General features: G+C 47.6%; 1 protein-coding gene across 4 annotated transcripts in view; it reads left to right on the forward strand.

Moving 5' to 3' along the window:
• The window catches only part of cfap54 (cilia and flagella associated 54), an 859,633-nt gene that overhangs the window by 343,161 nt on the left and 500,094 nt on the right, over positions 1–16,378 (forward strand). For all 4 annotated transcript variants that reach the window (XM_086009903.1, XM_086009902.1, XM_086009901.1 and 1 more), the window contains one exon: positions 7,468–7,571. In XM_086009903.1, the coding sequence (XP_085866029.1) occupies positions 7,468–7,571 (104 nt within the window). The remainder of the gene's footprint in view (positions 1–7,467; positions 7,572–16,378) is intronic.

Here is a 16,378-nt window from a genome sequence, read left to right on the forward strand (position 1 = left end):
GCAACACTTCCCCCTGGCTCTCCTGCAGGCCAGACATCTCCCCTCCATTGCCATCCCCTGGCGCGGATGAGGGTTCCCCCGATGTGCCGCCTTCCTCCTGGTCCTCGTCGTCCTCCTCCTCCAAGGGCCTGGCACTCTGAGCTTCAGGGACCACCTCCTCCTCACCAGCTGAAAGCAGGAAGGCACAAGAGTAGCTTTAGAGTGAGGACAGGGCGTCAGCGAGGGAGGCCTGAGTGGTGGCATTATGCGCATTTGTCGATCAGTGCGAAAGGATGTAGATCTGAAGTGCAAGGGCAACGACAGAGGTCCAACCGGTCATGTCCTTACCAGTGGGTCCCAGTACAGGGTCCGCATCTCCGATCGCAACAGGGCCAGTCACCCGGGCACGCATGAGTCGAGCCACGCTCTCCTCCAGCTCACTGAGCGCCTGGTACTCGGGACGGCCTCCACCAGTGACAGACTGGCTCCTCAAATTCCGCGCCAGCTTGGCCTGCAAGAGAAAGGACGGCCTCTAAGTACAGTGTGGTGCCCTGTTGCTGTGTGCACTGCCTCCCATGGTCGAATAGCTTGGCCAGTGTGGTGCCCTGTTGCTGTGTGCACTGCCTCCCATGGTCGAATAGCTTGGCCAGTGTGGTGCCCTGTTGCTGTGTGCACTGCCTCCCATGGTCGAATAGCTTGGCCAGTGTGTTAAGTGCAGAAAGTGCTATTGATGATCATGCCAGTGCCATTGCTGCGGGAGGAGGGCTGCCCATTAGTCCTTTGAGGTCCCTTTGCCCATAATGTGAGGTGCACATGCAAGGATGAGGAGGACACTGGAAAGGGTACTCACCTTCACCATCCGAGTGAGGTCGTTGTACTTCTTGCGGCATTGGTCCGCACTCCTGGGGACATCGCTGGTGGATGACACCCTGCGGGTGATTTTCCTCCAGGCTTTCCTGTACTGGCTCCTGGGAGCCTTCTTGCCACTGTCCGGGCACAAGATCTCTCTTTTGTTTTCGACACCATTAATCAGCACCCTCAGAGCATGCTCTGAGAAGCGCTGCGCTCGTTCACGGGCCCTCTCCATGGCTCCAGGCGCTATTTTGGCCCACCAGCAGTGTTGAGGCCTAGCTGCAGGGCTCCAGTATGCAGGGCGTGGCAGCAGTCAAAGTCGACCCTTCCCCCTTTAAGAGCTGGCCGGCGTCAGGGTGTCTGCTGTCAATCAAAACATGACCGCACCTGCGCTGCGCCCGGCCTCGGCGTTATCAGGCCGCATCGCCGGCTTAGCGCCTGAAGAGAGCATTGCAACGCCAGTTTCAGTGCTCGGCCAAACTCTTGGCCAACTCTACTGAATTTCGGCGATGTGGCCTACACTTTCCGGCGGGCGCTAACTTTAGCGAACGCCCGACTTTAGCGCCCCAAAAGTGTCCAGACTGAATTTCTAGGCCTTTATATCAAGAGTTGTGGAGAAGCTGAAATCCACTGTGACCAAAAATGCAGGGAATAATTTGGGGAAACGGCAGGAATTCCAAGATTCCTTGCAGGGTAAATTTTGCTAGGCGCTGTGCTGCCAGTGGGGCAATTTATACTTGTACAAAGCAAGTTGCTTGGGGAAACACTTTATCACTTTCCAAGTGGAAACAAGACACCCAACTGGAGATGGCAGAGAATGTTAAACATCTGGCAGGCTTCCCAAGAATCACAGAATCATAGAATAGCACAGCACAGAAGGAGGCCAGTCGGCCCATCGAGTCTGCACCGGCTCTTTCGAAGAGCAATCCAGTTAGTCCCACTCCGGCTTTTTCCCCATATTCCTGCAATTTTTTCTCCTTCAAGTATTTATCCAATTCCCTTTTGAAGGCTACTATTGAATCTGCTTCTACCGCCCGATCAGGCAGTGCATTCCAAATCCTAACCACTCGTTGCGTAAAAAAGTTTTTCCTCCTGTCGCCTCTGGTTCTATTGACAATCACCTTAAATCTGTGCCCTCTGGTTATCGACCCTTCAGCCATTCAATATAGTTCCTCTTTATTTACTCTATATCTAAACCTTTCATGATTTTAAACACTTCTAGCACTTCGCCATCTCTGCTCTAAGGAGAACAATCCCAGCTTCTTCAGTCTATCCATGTAACCGTATTCACTCATCCCTGAAACCATTCTAGTAAATCTCTTCTGTACCCTCTCCAAGGCCTTCACATCCTTTCTAAAGTGCGGTGCCCAGAACTGGACACAATATTCCAGCTGGGGCCGAACCAGTGTTTTATATAGTTTCAGTATAACTTCCTGGCTTTTGTACTCCATGCCTCTAATTATAAAGCCCAGGATCCCATGTACTTTATTAACTCTATGACAAGGATGGTACCAGAAGCGCGAGGTTATACTTATCAGGAAAGAACAAATAGGCTGGGTCTCGTTTCTCTTGAAAAGTGAAGGATGAGGAGTGGCCTAAAAGAGGTCTTTAAAATTATGAAAGGTTTTGATAGAGTGGACACAGAGGCCGGAATGTTCAGAGATAAGAACTGGGTTGGAGGCGTGGGGGGAAGCGAAAGTTGAAAAAATGTGAACCCTGACCCCAACCCGTCTCCAACCGGCCCACTTTCACCTTTAACTCAGGAGGGACGGGAGGGGCGAACCGCCAACCCGCTGCCAGGAGGCGGGTTGGCAATTTACATATTATAATGAGGCCCGAAGCTTCTACTTTAACCTGCTTTGCAGGTTTTACTGCAGGCGCCGGGAATCCCAGTGGCTGCAACGAGGCGGCCTCAAGCTCGGGGAGCAATGCTCCTGGGCCGGGAGGTACAGGAGTGCTTCCTCCCAGCCACCAAGCTCCCCCACCATCAGCCTAGCCCACCCTGGAGTTGGGATTCGAACCCTCTCCCCAGGGATTGGACCCATCCCCCCACCGGGCCTGGAACACCCGCCCCCCCAGGATCGCAACTCGGCCCCGGGGTTGGGGATTGGACCGTTCCCCCCCCCCCACCACCGGGCTTGGACCCCACCCCTGGGAGATCGCGACTGAGTCCCGGGGTCGGGGATCGGACTCACATTGGTCTTGGACCCCTTCTCCCACCATCCTGGGCCCAGCATTTGCCTGTTGCTGCGGCCTCCTTCCCCGAGTTTCCTGCACAACTGGAAGCCAGCCTGTCAATCAAGCTCACTTTCGGGTGGGGAACCCACCCCTGATGTCGCATGCACGCCGTGGAGTTAAAATTCCACAGCGTGCTGGGAAACCCGACCTTCCGGGTTTCCCATCATCTCCCGGGTGGGATCCGGGAGAGTGTTTCCACTTGTGAAGAAGAGCAAAACTAGGGAATATCAATGTAAGATAGTCACCAAGAAATCAAATAGGGAAACCAGAAGAAACTTCTTTACCCAGAGAGTGGTGAGAATGTGGAACTCGCTACCACAGGGAGAGGGGAAACTGGATAAACATATGAGAAGGGAATAGAGGGTTATGCTGACAGTTAGATGAGGAAAGATGGGAGCATAAACACCCATTTCTGTGCTATACGTTCTATGTAATTCCATTTAAGTGCTTTGTTAACCTGCTCGCCACCTTCAAAAATTTGTGCAGTGACACCCCCAGGTCTATCTGTTCTTACACCCCCTTTAAAATTGTATCATTTAGCTTGTATTGTCTTTCCTCATTCTTCCTACCAAAATGTATCACCTCACACTTTTCTGCGTTGAATTTCATCTGCCATGTGTCCACCCATTCCACCAGCCTGTCTATGTCATCTTGCTCACTGTCTATCTTCCTCACTGTTTACTACACTTCCAAGTTTAGTATAATCTGCAAATTTCAAAATTGTACCCTGTACCCCCCAAGTCCAAGTCATTAATGTATATCAAAACCAGCAGTGGTCCTGGTACTGAATCTTGGGGAACACCACTGTATACCTCCCTCCAGTCCAAAAATAAGCCATTCAGCACAACTTTCTATTTTCTATCTCTTAGCCAATTTTTTTATCTATGCTGTTACTCCCCCTTTTAGCCCATGGGCTTCAATTTTGCTAACAAGCCTATTATGTGACACTTTATCAAACTCCTTTTGAAAGTCCATATACACAACATCAACTGCACTGCCCTCATCCACACTCTCTCTGTTACCTCATCAAAAAACTCAATCAAGTTAATCAAACACGATTTGCCCTTAACAAATTCGTGCTGGCTCTCCTTTATTAGTCCATGCTTGTCCAAGTGGCTGTTAATTTTCTCCCTGATTATTGTTTCTAAAAGCTTCCCCACCACTGTTGTTAAACTGACTGGCCTGTAATTGCCAGGTTTATCCTTTTTTGAACAAGGGTGTAACATTTGCGATCCTCCAGTCCTCTGGCACCACCCCTGTATCTAAGGAGGATGGGAAGATTGTGGCCAGCACCACCGCAATTCCCACCCTTACGTTCCTCAGTAACCCAGGATGCTTCCCATCCAGACCGGGTGACTTTTCCACTTTAAGTAGTGCCAGCTTTTCTAGTACCGCCACTTTATCTATTTTTATCTCATCCTGTATCCCGACAACCTCCTCATTTACCATAGCTTATCAAAATCCTCTTCCTTGGAAAACACCGATGCAAAGTACTCATTTAGGCCTCCTGCTTCCACCAATAGATCTCCATTTTGGTCCCTAATCGGTGTCAACGCTCCTCTGACATCACTTTTGCTGTTAAATATGTCTATAGAAGACCTTTGGATTCCATTTTATGTTAGCCTTTTTTGTACTATCTCTTTGCCCCTCTTATTTCCTTTTTCACTTCTCCTCTGCACTTTTTATATTCAGCCTGATTCTCCCTTGTATTATCAGGCTGACATCTGTCATACGCCCCCTTTTTCTGTTTCATCCTACTCTCTAACTCCTTCGTTATCCAGGGAGCTCTGGCTTTGGTTGACCTCTCTTTCCCCCTTGTGGGAATGTACCTCGACTGTACCCGGACCATCTCCTCTTTAAAGGCCGCCCATTGCTCTGTTACATTTCTGCCAGTCACTCTTTGATTCCAGTTTACCTGGGCCAGATTCCACTTCAATTCGCTGAAATTAGCCCTCCTCCAGTTAAGTATTTTTATTTTAGATTATTCCTTGTCCTTGTCTATAACTAATCTAAACCTTATGATACCATGATCATTATTCTCAAGCTGCTCCCCCACTGTGACATTCTCTACTTTACCCACTTCATTCCCCAGGACTAGATCCAGCAATGCCTCATTGGGTAGGAAACATACTGATCAAGATAGTTCTATTCTGAACACACTTCAGAAATTCCTCCCGCTCTCTGTCCTTAACACAATCATTGCCCCATTCAATATTGGGGTAGTTAAAATCTCCATTTATCACTACTCTATAGTTCATGCACTTTTCAGTAATTTCCCTGCAAATATGCTCCTCTATCTCCTACCCTCTATTTAGTGGCCTATAAAATACGCCAAGTAGCGTAATAGTTCCTTTATTGTTTCTGAACTCTAACGAAATAGATTCTGTCTTTGACCCCTCAAGGACATTTTCTTTTTCGAGCACTGTAATATTTTTCTTAATCAAAACTGCTACCCCTCCTCCTTTTTTTCCATCCCCAGGAGTATTAAGCATCCAATCCTCCCCTTTTTTGAGCCAGATCTCTGTTATCACCATTACATCATATTCCCACGTGGATATTTGCACCTGCAGCTTATTAACCACACTTCGTGCATTTACACACATGCACTCCAAACCTAACTGTTTGTATCTTCTATGATCCCACCTAATTCTGTATTATTTCTAACTCTAACTGTCTCTTCAAATCCTCTGGGCACCTTGTTTCTACTTATTCCAGATGGTACCCATTTTGCAAGCAGGGCTCCACATGGCAACCTGATTGCTTACATGGATATGGAGGGACACAGCTCTGTAAATATGTAGATGGTTTCTGACCACAGAAAAGTGGTAAATGCCTGTTATCCTGAGAGCAGCTATTCTGCTTTTAGTATGTAACAGTCCTTAAGTGTTTTCATTATTTGAATGTCCCAAGAAAATGAATGAATGGCTGGCTGTTGGGCTTTTCCAATTTGATGGAATCCTAGTGCACTTACAGTAAATCAAGAGTTTCACCTGCCCCAGGCCCCGGCGGATTGTCCCTTGTTTAGTGTACAGTAATTTGTTCCCAGCGGGATTCCTGCTTCCATGAGAGAGCCCATCTCTCGATGGAGGAAAATGGCAGCAACCTCATGCACCTGTGTGTCAGCTGCTTGTGGGTCTGCTAAAAAGGATATTTGGAACTGCTAAAAGAATTTTTAATTTTGTGGGGCTGGGGAGTTTTATTGATCACTCTGTTATTGGCTCGAATCCCTTGCAATCCTTTAATATTTAAATCGTCTCTGCATGCCCAAGCAATCCATCTACATATTTAAAGAACTGTATACCTCCCTGTCCATGCAAGCAATCAGGTTGCCATGTGGAGCCCTGATAGCAACATGGGTTCCATCTAGAATAAGTAGGAATGTACTGGTGTTACTATGATGACATATTCTCGTTACTTGTACTGTGCTTGTCCATACTTGCACCCCATGATATCTCCAGCAAAAAGTCTCAACAGTGGCAGGGGAGAGCAGAGAACCGGGGGCGGTGCGGGTGGGGAGGGCGGGGGGAGGGGAGAGCAACTTCTGGTTCATTTGTGCTCGAGTAGTGCTGGGTAGCTGTACTTTAGCAGAAAATCCTGCTTCGTGGCTCACGACCCCTATTAAAATCCCCATCACAGTAGCAGAGCGTGAATACAGCAAACTCAGTGCCACCACAAGAGCACATATACAGCATGATGATCAGGCAGGAAGAGGAGGGGGAGTGGGCTGGTTGCCAACAGGGAGATTGGTATAGAATACTGTGATGGACCTGGGAGATTCAGCTGATCAGTTAGCTTCATCCATGCAGCTTACACTTCAATATTATCCTCAGCATCAAACAAGGCCATCCTCTCTCACTATACTTCCTGCAGCAGCACCCCGTTACTGAAGGAGATAGGCTATGGCATCTCCTCATTGCACACTGCCTTCAGCCTCCAATTACAGGCACTTTCCCTTTCATTTTAATTTTGCACCTTGTAGCCAACCAGCTTGCAGACCATATTCTCCTCATTTTCTTTGTGCAAAGAGCCTATTCAAATAGAGGGGATTGTGTCACAAAATTTGGTAATGCCAGCCATCCCTACTTCTATCGTGGTCAAAATCGGGTCTTATATTCATACTTGCACAATAAGTTATTTCATTGTACAGTACATGTGTTCAAGCATTATTTATAGAAATGTACAATATTTTATTGATTTTGATGCATGAAATACAATGCAGTTGCTTGTAAGATTTAAAATTCTAATATTACTTTTCAAATGTAAAATCACACTAGAGTCAGTGATGAATTATGTTACCTCATTTCACAATATTTATAGAATTTAGGTAATTAATTTAGGGAATCATTCATTTGGAGATTTGCAACTTCAATGCAAAGAATATTGTTTTTCACTGTTCAGGCTCCTGCGAGCAAAAAAACAAAAAAAGAAACAGTAAAGTTGAAGGAACTCCTGAACAGCTTTCTCAAAAATCCAGCCTATAAGATGGACCCATCTGCACAAAGGTAGCTAAGATTTCTCCTTGTTATTAGGGCCCCAGCTCTATGTCTCAATGGTTTTAATCACTGATCTTGATTGCTTTCAATTTGGAATCACTGCTGTTTCTTCACTCCAGTGTATGTTCACATCTTTTATTTTTTACGATCTTGTTCAACTCTCTCTATCCTTAAGCACTGTTGTAAGACTGTGACCAGCCACATGATTGATTTATCCATAACACAGATTCTCTTCATGATGTTATTTGTTTTGGCTCCAGTGAGTTGCATGCAGTAATGGAAATTCATAGAACTTCTGATAGCACCAAATTTTCAACAGCTTCACTTGTTTCCCTTCTTGTGCTATTGTTAACTGCAGGTCAAATCCATACAAATGTACAGAAAAGACAAATGCATGTAAAAGCCTCACTGTTAATTTGAGGCCAATATAGTTTTCCTTCCAAATATTACATAGGAAATTACAAGACTTGAAAATACCATTACTGTGCATCTGGCAAGTCCCAGTGTCAAGAAATATTATATCCCATGATTCCTGTCATATAAAAAAAGGATTCTGGATCGGTTTGGTAGTGATACAAGGCCTTGTTTTAGTTATCTTATGAGTCAATCGGTGGTCAAGATCCATATAGGACCTTGAGAGAACTTGCAGGGCATTTTTGTCTAGAATCCCAAGATATGATTGGGGTGTTGAATGGTTACTTTCAATCTGTTTTCACTGCTGAACATGAGAGATGTGATGCTAAAGCTGAATCTGTGGGAGTTGGTTCAGAATTATTCCTAGTTAAGGTTAGGACTCCTAAGGCTGAAAATGCTGTTGACCCGAGTGGTATTTACCCTGGAGTACTTAATGAAACGGGGGCTGTGATATTCCACCTGCAGTTTATTACTGCCTGGGATTGTTCCCATGGACTGGAGAATAGCCAAAATAGTTTCTATATGTCAGAAGAGAAGCATGTCAGAACCTGGGAATTACAAGCCAGTTAGTTTGATGTCAGATATAGGCGAGTCATTAGAAGGAATTATTAGAAATATGTTGTGTGACCATTTGGAAAGAAAATAAGTCATTAAGGAATTCCAAATATGGCCTTAGGAAATGGAGACCTGTCTAATGAACTTAGCCAATGAAGAGCTCACAAAGTTAATAGGTACTGGCAGACCAGTGATATTGCATAGGAACAGGAGTAGGCCATTCAGCGGCTTGAGCCTGTTCCACGGCTGATCTGTAGCTCAACTCCATTTATCTGCACTTGTTCCATACCCCTTTATATCTTTACTGAACAAAAATCTATTGATCTCAGCCTTGAAAATTTCAATTGACCCAGCCACCACACACTTTTGGGGGAGCGAGTTCCAGAATTCTACTATGCTTTCTGTGGAAAAAGCACATCCTGATTTCTCTCCCAAATGGCCCAGCTGTATATTTACGATTATGCCCTCTTGTTCTGGATTCCCAAGCAGAGGAAATAGTTTCTCTGTATCTATGCTAGCGAATCACTTAAACGTTTTGAATGCCTCAATTAGATTACCCCTCAACCTTCTATAAGCTCAAGGGAATACAAGGCAAGTTTATGCAACAAGCCCTGGTATCATTCTAGTGAATCTGCACTGTACTCTTTTCTAGGTCAGTATAATCCTTCCTCACGTTCGGTGCCCAAAACTGAACACAATACTCCAGATGGGGTCTGACCAAGGCTCTCTGTAGCTGAAGCATCACTTCCTCACTTTTGAATACCAATTCCTTTGAGATAAAGGCCAACATTCCATTCGCCTTTTTGATTACTTTTTGTGCTTGTGCACTAACTTTTAGTGATTTGCGTATATGGACACCTAAATCCCTTTGCTCCTCCACAGCTCCGAGGGGGCTAAATTCGGTTGATTTGCGCCTCCCATTAGTGCCCTAACTAGCGCCTGGGCGCGGCGTTGCTAACGCCTCCCGCGAAATTCAGCGGGAGGTTAGCGGCAGCGTTAACCGTTATCGCCGTGTTGTGCCGCCGGCGATGACGTCATCGCTGTGCGCAGTGCCCCGCGTGCACCCCGGCTATAATATTGGGTGGCGCCCCCCGACTTACCACCGGAGGCTATGTCCGCCGGGGTCAGGGGGGCCTACCTGTGGCCGGGGCAGCGCTAGTTAAAGGGGAGGTGGCAGGCGGCCATTCCTGTTGCTGGCTGCCTGCCAGCACCTGCCCCCATTGCTGTCCCCGGCCCCCGTGAAACCCCCCCGCAGGGTGCCGGCTGCTCTCCGTGAGCCCGGCACTCCCGATCCCTGGCGGCCCAGCTGGGCGCCGGGACGCGCTGCGCCAGGCCCCTCCCCTTTAATAAGGAGAGGAAGGCCTGCAGAACTGCAGCGCGACATACCGCAGCACATGGCGCTGCAGCACGTAGCACCGCAATATTGGCTCGCAGCATCCCAAGAGGGACGCAGGGCGCTTCCAGTAGCGCCCCTCCTCCCTCTCGGGGCACCACATGGGAAAATCGGCCACGGGGGTGCTAACTTTTTCGGGGCACTAAAATTAGTGCCCTGGCGAAGGTAGCGCCCAATTTTTACCCCGTAGTTTGTTACCATTAAGAAAATATTATGATTTGTTTTTCACAGACCCAAAGTGGATGACCTAACACTTCCCCACATTGAACTCCATTTTACCCACTTAACTTAGTATTTCTTTGTCCCTTTGTAGCTTCCTCCTGCCATCCACACAACCTACTGTGCCTCCTAATCTGGTATCATCTACAAACTTGGATATGCAACTCTATTCCTTCATTCAGGTCATTGATATATATGGTAAAAAGCTGAGGCCCGAGTACAGATCCGTGGGGGACAAAACTTGTCACATCCGTCAATCAGAGAACAGACTCTTTGGGGGAAATTTTAACCCCAAAGAACGGGTGCGGTGGGAGGTTAAAGTGTTAAAAATGTGAATCCTGACACCAACCTGCCTCCAACCCGCCCACTTCCAGTTTTAACGAGAGCGGGCGGCCAACCCGCTCCCAGGAGGTGGATTGGCACTTTAAATATTATTATGCGGCTGTGTGCCTCATTGTGATCCACCATTTTAAATTTAACTGTGGCTGGCTGGGTTTCTGTGGCCTCGGGGAACTCGCCAGCTAAAGGAAGGCGAGAACTGCAGGAGGTAAGTGCCTTTCCACTTACCTACTGGATCCAGCATTCCTGCCTCGCCAATTCCCTGCGATTGGACACCACCCCCAACCCTTCCAATGTGCCCTCTAAGGCCTCCGGTCCCCCCGAGGCCTCTAATTCCCTCCCCCGGCCTCCGCTCTCACCCCCCCCCGACCAATCTCCGACCCCACCCCCCAATCTCTGACCCTCCCGCCCGGAACCCCCCCCGCCCCGATCCTGGCCTTCCAATCCCCCCGTCCCCACTGACGATTCCAGCCTCCGGCCCTGCCAAGGATCCTGGCCTTCCTGCTCCACCGAAGATCTCAGCCTTCCTCCTCCACTGACGATCCTGGCCTTCCACCACCTAAGATCCTGGCCTACCTCCTCTGAAGATCCCGGGCTTCCTCCTCTCTGCTCCCCAGGCCTACCTGCTCAACAGCCAGCCAACCTCTCAATCTGGCTGGCTGCAGGCTGGAAACAGATTTTAAAAATGTAAATCATGCCCCGTTGTTAAAGTCTGCAGGGCCTGAGGGAACCCGTTCTCCCGGGTTTCCCGTCCGCATTCCAGCCCCCCGCTCCCTACCTACCTCCAAGCTAAAATCCCAACCTTTATCCCGACTCTCTGGCTCCTACCTCTCAACCAGTTACCAAGCCCTGTCATGGCACAAGGTTACCTCCAATTCCATGTGCTCTCACTTCTTTGCTAATAATTTCAAAAAGCTTTCAGTGAGGTGGTACTCAGGCTGTAAGGTTGAGTTCTGTTGAATTGGTGGTCACATTTTAAACAGGATTATGAATTGGTTGTACTTGTGTTGGCAGATGGTTATTTGTGATAGCAGCTCCGTGGGAGGTCAGGTTGTTAGTGGGGTCTGTGATAGGACTGTTGTTCTTCACCATCTTTAGTAGTAATTTAGCTGAAGGCATCGGGTGTACAGTCCATACGTTTACTGATAACACAAAAGTATGTGTGGGAGTTAGGACTTTGGATAAAGTAAATAGACTGTAGACTGATATGAATACAATGGGCCCATGTATGTCAGTTGTCCTTCAATGTGGATAAATATAGCATGATGCATTTGGCTGCGAGTAATGCCAGGCATATATATACCATGCAAATTTACCTTCTTTAGACCTGGAGGTAATAGTTCATGAAACGCTGATCAATGTTGTGACCCGTAGAGAAAATGAGTAGTGTTGGGTTGTATAGGTAGGATAGTTAAATACAAAACGAGCAATGCAACACATTCCCTGTATAAGGTCTTGGTACGACTGCATCTAGCCTACTGTGCCTAGTTTCAATGCACTCATTCTGGGAGATAGCAAAGCCCAGAGAAGGTCCAGAGGTCTACCAAAATGATACTGAGTCTTAGGGCTCATAATTATCAGGACAGGCTTAGGTATTTGGGGCTATTCTCATTGAAATGATTTAAACTTTGAGGAGATATGATTGAGGTCTTTAAATTGATTATGGGAATTGATTCTGTCAGATGGATAGGTTATTTGAACTGCATAGTGAGGGGAGAACTAGGGGCAGCAGTACAGAATAAGAAAGCATAGAGTTAAGTTAGGTGTGGGGAAGTACTTCTTTTTACAGAGAATCATCAATCTCTGATGTGGATTGCAAGAACATGTGGTGAATGTGGATTTGCTGTAGGAGCCTGTGGTTTCTGGGCTAAAAATTGGAGAGTGCTAAAAAGCTGCCTGTACCAACATGGGCCGGAGTTAACGGCCGCTGAAATTAATGGCACTGTCAGGACTAGGGTATTGGTATTGGTTGCTAATTAACATTAGCCCAGCACTAAACTTACCATGCAAGGCCGGTTCTCCTGGCAATAGTTCCAGCAGGAGGCCCAGTGTAGCGTGGCTGTAGCGTCATTGGAGCAAGAACAACCTCCTCTTAAAGCTAGCCTGTCATTTTAGAAAGCAGTTTGGTCCCTTAAAGGGGAACTGCCTTCTAAAATGAAAAATATAAAAATATTTTTTAAATAGGCAGTTTTTAGCCCTTACAGCTCAACTGCCTTCTGACAAAAATAAACATTAAAAATAATTCCCAAATGGCAGTCTTCAGCTCTTAAAGCTGAATTGCTTTCCACACCTAAAAAAAATGGGAAAAGTGCTTCAGCACTAACACAAATGGCTCAGCAAGCCAGGGAAAGACACCCAGGGTCTTGCACGCAGCACTCCAGCTTTGTGCAGGGGTCAACACTTCAAGAGAGGTCCTCTATCCACAGGGGCCAGGAGGTCCTCCAGAAAGAACGATGTGGGACCACATCACCGAGGCCGTCACTGCCAGCAGTGTCGACCCGCCACCTGGCTCCAGTGCTCAAAGAAGTTTCATGACCTCAGACCACTGGTCAAGGTCAGTGAATGCATCTTCAAAAGCCATCTCTACCAACTGCATTACTAGCCTCACACACTGCTCAAGTCACTCGATTTCACAATCCCAGCCACCAGCTTCTCAAGGTCGATCTGCAAGACCATTTGCAGTGCCCCCCACTGAAAGTCAGCAGCCTTCCACCAGCCATGCTGCAGCCACTGGGGTAGCACTGCGTAACATCAGTAGGATAGGCAAAGGCACACACAAGACAGTCACTAAGGGAATGCATAAGTGTGATAAATTGATTTCTTGATGTCATATTGGATGGATAGATGTATAAAGTTGGATTGGAAAGTTTGCTTTGTGGTGGCTTTTATTTCAGCATCGTGGCCAAGAGGACGCTGTGATGGTCAGTATCAGAGGGAAGGTAAAGTGTGGGACAAATGTTGAAAGCGGAATTGGGGTTGTGGCCACTGGTATCGCAGGCGGATGATTCCATCCCGGATATCCCGGCCAGAAAGGGGCTGTCTGGATTGCATCCTCCCTTCTGCTTCCTCCTCTTCTGCTTCCTCCTCTTCTGCATCTCCACTTCTGCTTCCTCTTCTTCTGCGTCTTCCTCTTCTGCGTCTACAATAAAATATAAAAAATCCAGGCCAAAAGCTTAAACGCACCCTTACCTGAAAGATGTGTGTGATCCTTTAACAAGTGCTGACAGCCTCTCTGTCAGTCTGCTGCATGCTTGCTTTTCAGAGCGAGCTTAGGACACAGTGCTAAACTCAGCGCAAAGGTCCAAGTTTGCAGAGCGTGCCATTAAGTCGGCGTTGCATGCCGACTGACCTCGTGCTCTCCAGATTTGCATTTCCAGGGCTAACGGCAGCGCTATGGCCCTCACCAGAATGGTGGCTGCCGAGTCCAGTGCCAGAGAAGGGTGTTAGAGTGGTGGCCGCCAATTTTTTCAGGAACCTGGCAGTAACTCGTGGCGGTAAGTCGCCAAATTTTTCCCTGTTTTTTGCCTTTGCCTAGGAGATTGCATGACTGGATGGGGTCGGTAGATGGTACATGTATGGCTGGATGGATCAGTTGGTCTTTCTTGTCATTTTTTGTATGTTCTGTTACCCCTCTATCCAATGTTTCTCCAAGTAGTTATCCAACTCCATCTCGAACTGGCTGATACAATCAGCTACCACTGCCTCCCTTGGCAGTCCATTCCATACATCCACCACCGGTGCATGAAGTCGTTAAACCTTAGGGCCTAGAAATGTGTCTCGGGCAGTGGCACAAAATGGGTGGTATCAGATCGCCGACGCAGCGCCTGATAGTTGGTTCCATTGACTGCAATAAAACTGAACATCAGGCACTGTGTATAACGGGCAGCCGGTCCGATACCATCCATTTTGTGCCACCGCCCGAGACAAATTTCTAGCCCAACCTGTCTTTACACTCTGTCTCTGCTACGATTAAGGCTTTGTCTTGGTGTAGAATTGGTGATTGTGGTCTTGTCTATGCCCTTTGGGATTTTGAATAGTTTTGTGAGATCGCCCCTCAGCCTTCTCTTCTCCAATGCAAATGTTATTGAGGCAACCCTGGGCAAGCCATGCTCTGTTTTCTTTCTTGGATTTAATACTGTGAGCAATCTTAAACAAATGTTTAAAAAGTGCATAGGTTCCATTGTCTCTTTCCTAATCTCATAGACTTCTGGCGACTGCAGGAAATTCAGTACTTCCTCGGTCAGCCATTTTCTTAAGGTTTCAATTAACACACTGATGCTGATAAGTCTCAAAGTTAACAGTAGCTTTATTATTCTGAAGTATGCACTTCAAAAATTCCTACATTAAAAGTAAAATGTTTCTTCTCCTCAGGCTAGCTTCCTTTTCTCCATTTTTTCTTCCATATTTTCTCTTTCTCTATATAAATAATTTAATTAAAATTTATAGGACTAATTCGCAATCTCACATTCCCAGCGGAAAAGCTTTGGGGGGGGGGGGTGCAATTTTAACCTGGAGGAACATGTGGGTTTGGGTGCAGGTGGGGGGTTAAAACTGGCAAAATTGACAGCACTTCGGGAAGCCGGCTCCAACTCGCCGACTTCCTTGTTTTACTCGAGAGCGTTAGGCTGATTGTGTACAACCTCCTCAGGAGAGGCGAGTTGCCTATTAGCATATGATAATCGCTCAATTGATATTTCAACTGACTTTTAAATTTAATGCTGTATCCATGGACTTCCCGGGCTTCCTGAAATTCGCCAGTGAAAGCAAGGCGAGAACACAACGGCAATTGAGGGGGCTGACTCAAACTCATGGAAATATTGCAATACTCAGTACTCACAGCTGCTTTCTTACCTGCTAGTGAGAAATGGTTTGTTCACAGTACTTTTGCTGAGAGTTTACGTACTACACTTTGGAGGTTTTCTCAATCACATCTGGTTGGGTGGTGCTTTGGCTGCCTTAGATTGGACCTCAGACGAGGACCAATATGCAGCAACAGCAACCTGCTGTTTAGAGACCGATAGCTGGGCAGCGGCAGAGGGGGGAGCGGCAGAGAGGGGAGGGACAGAGAGGGGAGCGGCAGAGAGGGGAAGGACAGAGAGGGGAGCGGCAGAGAGGGGAGGGACAGAGAGGGGAGCGGCAGAGAGGGGAGTGGCAGAGAGGGGAGGGACAGAGAGGGGAGCGGCAGAGAGGGGAGGGACAGAGAGGGGAGCAGCAGAGGGGTGCAGCTTGCTGGAGGAACCACCCACAACACAGAATGTACAGGCAGAGGCTGAGTCCGAACAGCAGTGTTTCAGAAGGCTGAGGTTATCGCTTCAGGTGGTGGCAGACATCTGCAGCCTCCTAGAAGAAGACCTGCTGCCTGCTGGACCTGGTGGCCATGCTGTCAAAATCACCACCGCCCTCAATGTTTTTGTCTCTAGATCCTTCCTGGGCTCTGCCGGAGACATATCCAGGATCTCCCAGTCGGCGTTCCACAAATAACACAGGAATTGATGATGTGTTTGCCAGGGCCAGCAATGATGTGAACTTCACCTGCGATGACGCCAGTCAGAATGAGCGGGCGGGCGGCTTTGCGTCTCTGGCTGGCTTCCCACAGGGTGTCAGTGATTGCACACGTGGCAATCCGGGCACCCCCAGATCAACCAGGAGTGTTCGTGAACTGCAAGGGTTTCCATTCCATCATTGTGCAGCTGGTGTGCAATCACAAAAAATATTTCAGCAGTTGTGCACAAGATTCCCAGGGAGCTGCCATGATGCTTTCGTCCTGTGGCAGTCCAAGCTCCCTGATGTCTTCGGACCTGCAAGAAGACTTATGGGGTGGCTGCTAGGAGACAAGTGATACCCACTTCAAACTTGGTGATGACACCCGTCAGAAATGCGACCATTGAAGCCCAAC

This window comes from Somniosus microcephalus, chromosome 17, assembly GCF_052327205.1.
Source record: "Somniosus microcephalus isolate GS21.2 chromosome 17, FLI_Smic_1.0, whole genome shotgun sequence".
NCBI classification, from domain to species: Eukaryota; Metazoa; Chordata; class Chondrichthyes; order Squaliformes; family Somniosidae; genus Somniosus; species Somniosus microcephalus.